The sequence below is a fragment of the Notolabrus celidotus genome, chromosome 14 (genome assembly GCF_009762535.1).
Source record: "Notolabrus celidotus isolate fNotCel1 chromosome 14, fNotCel1.pri, whole genome shotgun sequence".
Classification (NCBI taxonomy): domain Eukaryota; kingdom Metazoa; phylum Chordata; class Actinopteri; order Labriformes; family Labridae; genus Notolabrus; species Notolabrus celidotus.
In genome coordinates this window covers 13,299,960-13,309,755 of record NC_048285.1, presented here as the reverse complement: position 1 = coordinate 13,309,755, position 9,796 = coordinate 13,299,960, and the positions used below count along the sequence as shown (strand labels likewise).

General features: G+C 41.1%; 1 protein-coding gene across 1 annotated transcript in view; it reads right to left on the bottom strand.

The window, feature by feature from the left end:
• Positions 1-317: 317 nt before the first annotated feature.
• Positions 318-9,796, bottom strand: part of LOC117825227 (arf-GAP with Rho-GAP domain, ANK repeat and PH domain-containing protein 1-like) — a 48,981-nt gene continuing 39,502 nt past the window's right edge. Inside the window, 11 exon segments of the mRNA XM_034700939.1 lie at positions 318-1,657; positions 1,872-1,909; positions 3,696-3,857; positions 4,225-4,288; positions 6,425-6,484; positions 7,331-7,413; positions 7,506-7,651; positions 7,740-7,853; positions 8,619-8,736; positions 8,877-8,954; positions 9,678-9,761. Of these exon segments, the coding sequence (XP_034556830.1) occupies positions 1,889-1,909; positions 3,696-3,857; positions 4,225-4,288; positions 6,425-6,484; positions 7,331-7,413; positions 7,506-7,651; positions 7,740-7,853; positions 8,619-8,736; positions 8,877-8,954; positions 9,678-9,761 (930 nt within the window). The 3' untranslated portion in view covers positions 318-1,657; positions 1,872-1,888.

Here is a 9,796-nt window from a genome sequence, read left to right as displayed (position 1 = left end):
GCAGCCAATAACACAAATCTTCATATTCACATTTCAGAAACACATTTTACACAAAAACTGCATCACAAAGTGTTTCAAACTTACACTTAGTTAAAATCATGATGTCCCACTAGCAGAAGTGGAGCTACAGCCCAGCAGTCGGCATCCTCTGCTCAATAAATAAGGAGTCTTTGCAACATGTAACACCTCGAGTAGCCACTCAGGCAAAGATGGACAGCTCAGGGCAGTCAGTAAGGCACTGTTGACAGGTTCTTACAGTTTACACAGATTGTTTCATGCCTCTTCTTCTGAGAAAAAAAACCCCAGGTAGAAAAAAATAATAGATTATGATCCACGTTAATCACAGATTCTTTTAATGTAACGTTTATGCCATGTTTGGGTTTTAATGGACAAACTTTAGCAATTTACAGCTGCAAAGATTCTGTTGGGCATAATGAAAATTGTTTATTCCCATGTGACTAATCCACACTGTAAAACTTTATAAATACTGCTGGTTAATGACAAAACTGCCCATATATGTACAGTATATTACCTCTTATTATCACAGGCTTTAATAAAGGGTGTACAGAGAGAGGGGGCGGAGCTTAGGAATGTAGAGCAGAAGAAAAAGAAAGCAATATGACAGACAATATTACAGACAGTGTATCTAAGTCATACTGGTTTAAAATGTTACCTATACAAGAGGCACTGATTTATTTGGGGCAACTGCAACTTCTACCATCTATTCTTGTTAAAGTCCCCCGACTGTGACTTTCTTCCTTTAAACTTAAGAACATGTATTTCTCAACACTTGCATCTCCTTTTCGTCTTTCTCTCACCAAAAGAGAGGGTATCATAAAGCAACATTTCATAAACACACATTTACACATTCACACATACTGGTGCTGTAGACAAATTGACACAAGCAACACATTAGACCCTCTTAGCGAGGTTTGAACAGTACTGGCAAAGGTCCTGCAGAGTAACAAGAATCCATCGGATAGATGGCACTTCTCACTCTCTCTCTTTCTCAGTCCTCATCCTCGTCCCTCCGGAACCAACTCTGGACATAATCAGGTCACAGTCTTCTCCGACATCAGCTTTGCTTCCAAGACCAATGTTTGAGCAAAAGTACATAAAAAACTAAAAGGAATGAAACATTTTAAATCCACATTCAGCAACGACTGCGAGTCAATAACTTCAATCTTCTATTAAAAAACATAGCTGAGCATTTCTTCTACTGCCTAGGATAACTAGACTACAATAGCTCTTTTCTGAAACAGAAATGAATGTTTCTCTCAGCATGTCGTTCATGCATGTGTCCCATAATGCAACGCAGTGATTGAGGCAAATGCCACTGGCCCGTGGAAACAGTGGAATGTGAGACGCAGTCTTCCTGCATTTTGTGCATGATGCGAGTCAGAAAATCTCAGCCTGATTGTAGTTCATTGAACCGTCCTTTTCTGTACATCAAGTCAAGTAAAATTCATCTGTGCAGGGAAACCCAGTGGAGGTTATATTTTAAATGAGATCCTGTCGTCCGATTGCTTTGTGGTCCGCTTCTTATTCAGAGGAGCAAACAGCTGTAATCCTAATAGAGTGTCTGTCATTCAGGTCCTCATGGTCACAGAATGATGATGTCACTTGGATGCTGGGAAGTTGATGCGGACAGGCCTCCCTTCAAAGAGTTAAGAAATCAAATGAATGCCATCACATGCTGTACTATGAACGTACTGATATTTGTACACATGTTTTATCTACTACAGCAAATTGAAATCTGCAGCTTTATCTGAAATCAGTTTCACAGCAATGTCCCCTGAGAGGTCACAATTTTATTTCAAGTCAACCTTTTCATTATGCTCGTATATGATTCATATCTGAAACTGCCTTACCTGTGTTTTTACGAAGATTACCGGACGTCTCTAAAAAGCTGAAAGAAAAAGCAACAGACGGGGTTATGACAGGGAGGGAGATGGACAGATGGAGAGACTCAGAGAGGTGTGAAAACAGAGGGAGGTGAAGATAGTGAACTGACATGGACTGAATATGTGAGGAAATGTCGGGTGAAAGAGATGAAGAGGAGTGTCAGGAAGACTTGTTTCAGTATAAGAGACAGAAGGAAAGAGATGTGGGGGGAAAAAAAGTGACATTAACATTCAGTTAAACTTAACATGATCACATTCACTTTGAGAATCACAACCAGGACTAATCAACCATCCTCTCTCTCTCTCATACGCATACATAGGGGTCTCACACAAATGGCTGAAAATTTGACTTTCTATTGGACTGCAGTCTCTCTCCTCTATACACACACACACACACACACACACACACACACACACACACACACACACACACACACACACACACACACACACACACACACACACACACACACACACACACACACACACACACACACACACACACACACTCACACACACTGACACACACACACACACACAAACACACAAACATCCTGCATAAGAACCGTGCTTCTGCTGCTGCTGCTGCTGCCCCGTCACCAAAGCAATCACACCTCCCTCACTCTCTAAACAAAAATTAGACCCCGTCAGTAGACTGAAAGAGACCAGGATCAATAGAAAAATATCCTGAAAGCAGAAACACCGCCACCCTGGAATTGAAATGGTGTCAATGGAAGTAACAGTGTGCTGCTGTAGTCTAATAAGAGGCATGTGATGGATGGAACAGCAGGAGGACACAACTGCATCGTCAGATTGTGGACATTTGGGCACAAAGCATAAAAAAAAAACGGAGTGCAGAATGAATATTTTTGGATGACTGCACATAATTTCCGGTGAAAATAGGAGAACAGATGGAAAGTGGTGATGTTGATGCTGTTGAACAGGTCCAGCTTAATGTCAGTGCACTCAAAATATAGTCCAGATAAAAAAAAAGAATCATGATGTTTGTCTGATTCCTGCAAAACCAAACAACTGTGTGAGCTGATATGGCAGCAGTGCTGTGAAACTCAGTGTTAACCAGAGTTTGCCTGCAGGTGAGAGCTCACTTCAAATGTGTTGGTCTTTGTTTCTGTCCTTGGTGTTTCGCAGGAAGCTTTGGCAGAACCTCACCAAAATAACTCTTGTTCTAATTCAATTTTGTTGATTCTCCGCTCAAAACCTCCTCCAAAATGAAGATGCAGCTGTCTACTCCTCTTCACGTCATCTGGATTCTCAAACATTTTTAGACCCAGACACAAATTAGTGATTATTCTCTTGTGCTGGATGCTGGCTCATAAAAACATGCACTCAAGTTTCACATGAAGAGTCTATTTTTAAGTTTAAGAACCCAGATCCTGTCATGGTGATGGTTAAATTAGAAGATGAATCATGGAACAGAGGTTATTGATTCTGCACAGGTGGCACCCTCAACTCCTGTCCTCTTTTTGTGGAGAGTAAAACCGAAAGGCAAATGAGAGATCACTGGATGTACACGTTTTACATGCATCATCATACATCTCAAATATTTAAACTTGGTTGAACTTTGAATAAAGTTCTGCTTCCGAATGTAAAGTACATAACACACAACAAGCTCACGCTCAGAGTTAATTTGGTCTCCTTCACAGTGAGGATTGGGGTTGAGGGTCTGGGACCACCTGAGCAGCATGAATGTCTCTGATTAACCAGGAGCTTTTCCCTTCAAGCTTCCTGGTTTGTCTGAGATTTGTCCCACTGATTGGTGGGTTCACTCACAGCAAGCGGGTCTTGGCTGAAAGCTGCTACGCTGTTCCGCATCTCATTCTCACTGCCACGCAGCGGAATCAGTGACACGTTACCATGACGCGTGTCCGTCGTCAATTCACGGTTCACCTGCATCTGCTTGAGTCCGTCTTGAGGCCACACGTCTCCATCGTACTTTAATGAGGAGGGGAGATAACAGTGGGAGAGATTAGGAGAGGAGGGAGGAGAGGTTATGAAACACTGTGAACTGTGAGGAGGTGTAGGGAAAGATTTTGAGGGGTGATTCTCTCCGGCTGTTAACTTTTCCCTTTAAATAATACTCAATGAAATATTGCTAAATATAATGCTCATAAGATAAGGTTTCAGATCACCGACTTGAGGGAACAAACTGTAAATATCATGTTCAGCGTGTTTCTATAAAGCGTTTGTATTACTGCAAGTCAACTACTGTGTGTGTGTGTGTGTGTGTGTGTGTGTGTGTGTGTGTGTGTGTGTGTGTGTGTGTGTGTGTATTTCTGTGCGTGTGAGATTGAGATCACACCTGGATGCTGAGAAAAGTGGCGTACCACTCCCTCATCTCTGACTGCGTGTCACAGCAGAGATACCTGTGAATAAAAAGAGGTATGACAAAGTGAGGGTGACAGCGTGATAAAAATCAGGTGGTTGTGTGTGAGCTGAGATATTGTCTTTGTGTGTATTTTGGGAAAAAGAAGACAGGCATGCTGGGACAAAAGAAAACTTGGATGAACTATAAAAGTGAGAGGTAGAGAAAGACAGAAACTGGAATTGACACATCCTCTCTCTCTCTCTCTCTCTCTCTCTCTCTCTCTCTCTCTCGTCTTCTGACACGGTGCTAAAAGAGTAAACACGGAGTAAATCATCATTTAATCTCCCCCAAAGAGACACACTGATTAGCACCTGCAGCGTACAGTGTGTGCGCCTGTGTCCACAAGAGATTATATGTGTGATGTCTGCATGTGCGTGTGCATATTTGATGCCAGTCAGATTGCTGTCGTACAGCCCCCGAGCCATGATCCCTGTTGTGATGCTGAATAAATAGGTTTTATTTATACGACTTTTACTGTTATAAGCAATTATTACTATGCAAGTTCCCTCCACTGAGACGCAACAAAACACAGATTCAGAGAGAGCTAAACAGAATATGGTACAGCGTCTACCACAGACATAAATTTAGCATCAGCCAAGAGATTTTGCACACATGCAAAACACACACCACTCACACTCGCAGCTCCTCCTTTTCCCAAGTTTACATCATTAAGGCCAGCGGAGCTCATTAGTGCTTGTTGGGATACAAAACAGGACAGTGACTGTGTTGGAGCATGCATACCTACAGTTCAGTATTCTGTAATGTTTTACAATGCATGTACATTCTATGCAATTATCTGGGCCGCTAATCTCGGACATTATCAGCCGCCGAGGAGGAAGTACTGCTCGTTAATCACAGCAGGTTTTCATAAAAGACATGGATTCAGATTAACATAATATTCAGAGGATGTAACAACGTCCCTGAGTTAAAGGACAGTGACTGCTAGCATGGGCTGATAAAATAGTGCGACGGAGACAGAAAACTAACGAGGAGTAAGAGTTTTAAGTGGAAAGAAGCAGCAGCAGGGTAAAACTACGCCACATTAAGTGGAAGACAGCCCCAATTTCCGCTCTTCACTCGTTCATTTCTGCATATTTTCACTTTATTTCTTATCTCTTACACTCTTTTCCTTACTACGTTCCCTTTTACCCAGAGTTAATGCTACATTTCCAACTTAACATACGATTTCTCCCCCCTAAGCCTGACATTTCCTCTCTCCATTTCCCACTCCCACTGCATGCCTTCTTTATCTTTCTTCTCCATTCCTCCTCTCTCTGTTTCTTCCTCTCAGGTGTGTTCCTTTATTTTCTGTGAGTGATAAGGCCACAGAGCGTAACTGAGAGACGATGCTGCCTACAGCGTGACGGGAACAGCACTCCCATTACAACCTCACTGATGTCAACAGCTGCTGACAGCAAAGAGCCCACTATAACATGAACATGCGGACACACGCTGGGCACACACGCGGATATACACAGATATATACAACTAATGTACATACGCACACATACAGGAGCCTGTGTGTGTGAACAGACCACAGATTAGAATAGAGTCATGGTTACAGGTGTACTCATGTGTTTTTCCCTCCTGGGTGGAGACGACCTTTAATACGCCTCCTCTTCCAAACTCTCACGCAGGGATCTGACCCGTTTTCCCTGCCTACTGAGAAGCGCCTCCCTATTTCTAACACTAGTCATGTATGCATGCGCATCCAAAATGTGATTATGCTGCCACTAAGGGAAAGTAGGAGAGCATCAACAGAGGACGTGTCAGGAGGGCTGGATAAGTTATCACTGAGGCTGTACGAAGAGATAAAAAGTGTGATGCTTGTACTGCTGGAGGAGGACAGCTTCAAGAGGGAAATAAAATCCCTCTTTTTCATTCGCCATAGTGGACTAAGTAGATGTTTAAAGTGCAGGATGATGAGTGTGACTATGAGGCACATGCCACTACACTGAATGTGTCTTGGGAAGAGTTGTTGAACAGCAAAATAAATCAGAGCAATAAATAAGATACAGAAAATAAATAAGAAACCATCTCTGCTTCTTGACATGAGCAGCACAGGCCTGAGCTTCGAGTGCTCTAGACTGACAGCTATATTTTGTTTTGTTTATGGCTCTGGACAGCTACTCACCACTGCTGCTTCTCTGGTTTCTCTTGTTTCTTGCTCTCATACACTACTGTGAGCCCCCAACTAGAAAAACAGACACAGACATGGACAGAAAGAGAGAATAAGTTTAACAGCAGCACGATCACAAACGCTCAGGTGCTCCTGATCCACAGGCTCAGTCTGCCCTCTAGTGGTCACTCTGTCCACCAAGGGAACTCTTTCAAAGAAGGCAAATAATTACATGTATCTAAAATTGGAAAATAAATAATTGAAGATTAAGCACGTGTTATTCTTTTAGATTAGGATGCTGAAGACCAAGTGGGATTATGGAATATTCTCTCAGCCTGTGTATCCGCTTTTAAATGATTCATGTTAAAAAGCTCAGAGGCATTAAAATATTTGCTTCATACAAAAAGAGTTGGATAAACATGTGCATGTGCATGTGCATGTGCTGTCATTTAATGTGTCATTCAATCCATGCAGAATGACTCGTGTCTCCTGAGGCTTTGTATAGTCATTTTTGAGACATAAAATAGAAAAAAGTTTGTCTAAAGGCTAAAGATGCAATGACATGTGTGATCTAAATTTATAATTTTAACGTTGCATTTTGCTCAGAGGTTCATAAATACTCTCATACCACAACAGTCATGCAGAGATTTTGCAGTCTGTGGTGGACACTTAACAGCCTGTCTGAAAGCATGAGTAATGAGTATTTTCTTATAGCACAGAGACAAGCACACTTCATGCTTGACAGATGATAAAAGTTATTTTCAGACATTTTTGTGAGTGATAGACAACAGCGAATTGTTTCCTTTCATTTTCCTTTTTTCTCCTGGTATTGTATCCCAGCTCACGCTTTTCCACCTGCTGCCTTGGCACTCAGTAATGATGAGGATGATGAGAAGTGACAGCAGTGCTGCAGGTGCTCACCATGTAGGAGGACGAAGTTTCTTCTTTATACCCAGGTACACCTTCAGGTTTTTCACCGGCCATTCGCGTTCTGCTCGGTTACTCTGATGGACAGAAGGAGACAAAAAAACAAAGTGTGAAGCTGAGAAAGATCACAGAAAGCAGAATAGATATAGATGACATCTGTGAGTCTTACTCTGATTTCCTTGTACATCCTAAGAGAGGTGGAATTGAGGATGAAATATCTGTCGTGGAAACTTCCAGATGATAGTCCTAATCCCAAAATGCTTCGCTCTTCTCTGAATTTCATATTCCCGTGTTTGGACACATCCACTTTACTGGCTGAAGGGCAAATTTAGAGACTGTTAACTGGGAGGAAACATCAGCAACAAGAGAGATCATTTTGTTTCTGTTAGGATTGTGTGTGTACCTAGATAGACGGTCATCATGTCCATAGCGAGGTGCTTCTTGATGAGGAGATGGGAGTCAGTGCCAAAGGAGTGAAGGATGGGCAACACTCTCTCCTGATAGTGCAGCGGACGCTCTGAGGAAAGCACCGGGACACACAACGCAGGGTTGTATAAAACAGTGTTAGAGTCCGTCTCACTCTCAGACACAAGGCTGAACTCTTGGCATCATGACTGACACTGGTGCACATTATTTTTAGTAGCGACAGAGTTGTTGTAGAGATTTGCATGCTCATTATGTTGACAATAATGTCACTTTATGCTCCTGCAGTTAGTACCAAAGCTAAAAATAGCTCTTTATGTTTATGTCTAACAAGTGACTGACAGAATCCCCTCCCAAGCTCATCTCATCACTCATCCTCTTTCAGATTCCCTCCCCCCCTCCATCATTCCTCCGTGTCTTCCCCGAACCAGCAGGTAGGGTTTTGTAAGCCAATGACAGGGTATCTGCCAGATGAGTTGAACATTTCTGACATATTATAAGCCACCTACGGGCTTCCTGGTAGGGAACCACATGGCCCACATACCAGGTTCAAAACAAACCACAAAACTCCATCAGATTGGTGAGAATGATCTCTTTGCCTCTGGAGTTCGGGTGTCACTTTGGGAAGGTCAGGCTGCAGGTTGAGCCTTTTTATTTTGTTTTGCTGCTGGCCATGTCATCTTTTCAGGATATTTTCACATGTAAGCCCAAATTAAATTCAGAGTAAAGAGCTTTAAATACAGAAGAAAGTTGTAGATTTAGACAAAAGAGTATGGCTGTGAGGAAATAAGAGGATTAAAAATACATTTATGGCAAAAAAAATCATAAACGTCTCCCTTTGGCTTTCTATGTGTCTCACCCATTTCTTCCTTGTCGCTGACCTCCCAGCAGCTCCAGTAGTCTTTGTCTTTAACTGGGATGTTACGCCGGTCCAGAACCTCACAGATCAGCTCTGCTGCTGTCATAGAACCAGGGATCTGAAGACAAAATCACACAGTTATTCAGCAAAAAGCAAGAGCATGGCTGCAAACTAACACAAACAGTAGTTTTTAAGCTGCAGCACTTATTGTAAGCAAATATTTGTGAGATGCAAAATAATATAGTGTTATTTTCTCACCTTGACATGTTGCTCTGCGGTCTCCTTCTTCTCCTCCAGGTAAACAGTGCAGATGAAGTGACCTCCCGGTTCAGTGCTCTAAAGTGTCCCATACACAAATACAAAAGACAATCAGATTCAGACTTTATTTGAAAGCACTTTTCATACACTAATATTGTAACACAAAGTGTTGGACATCAAATAATAATGGAAGTAATACAATAGAATAAATAAAAAATATGAAAAAAAGACGCTGTCATGTCATCTTAATGAGGATTCACTGGAGGTAAAATCAAAGCTCACCAAAATAAAATAAATTAATAAGATCATAAAACACTCAAATATTTAACCAGTAACAGAAACTACGATGTTACACTAAAAGTAAATACAGCAAAACAAAACATGAATAAAATATAAAAATGCTGAGAGTTAAAAATCACTGGAATAAGATGATAAGATTTAATGAATAACTAAATAAATATATAATAATCCACAACAAATTAATAAATAAACACAATTTAAAAATGAGCTGAATAAATAATATATATATATCTAATATAATTTAAAATAAGACAGTATATGACTTTTAAAATTTACTAAGATTTGGACTAGATAATAAATAAAGTATGATGAATGAATAAGACTCAGTTATAAGCGAGACTTTGCAAAGATTATGAGTGGTAAACTCAAGCATATCACACAATCAGAAGATAAAACACTGACCAGAAATGAACCAGCTTATCTAAAAAAGAGCCGCTGGTTATCAACAACAACTTAAATAAACAAGATTGCATGATTGAGTTGTGTGACTTTGAGACTCACAGGAAACTTCACGCTGAGTTTCTCCCGCACCCTGATGATAACTGTAATCTCCTCTAGCTGCTTCTTTAGCTGCTGCTCATCCACCTGCAAACAATGAATACATATTTAACTGGCATGAT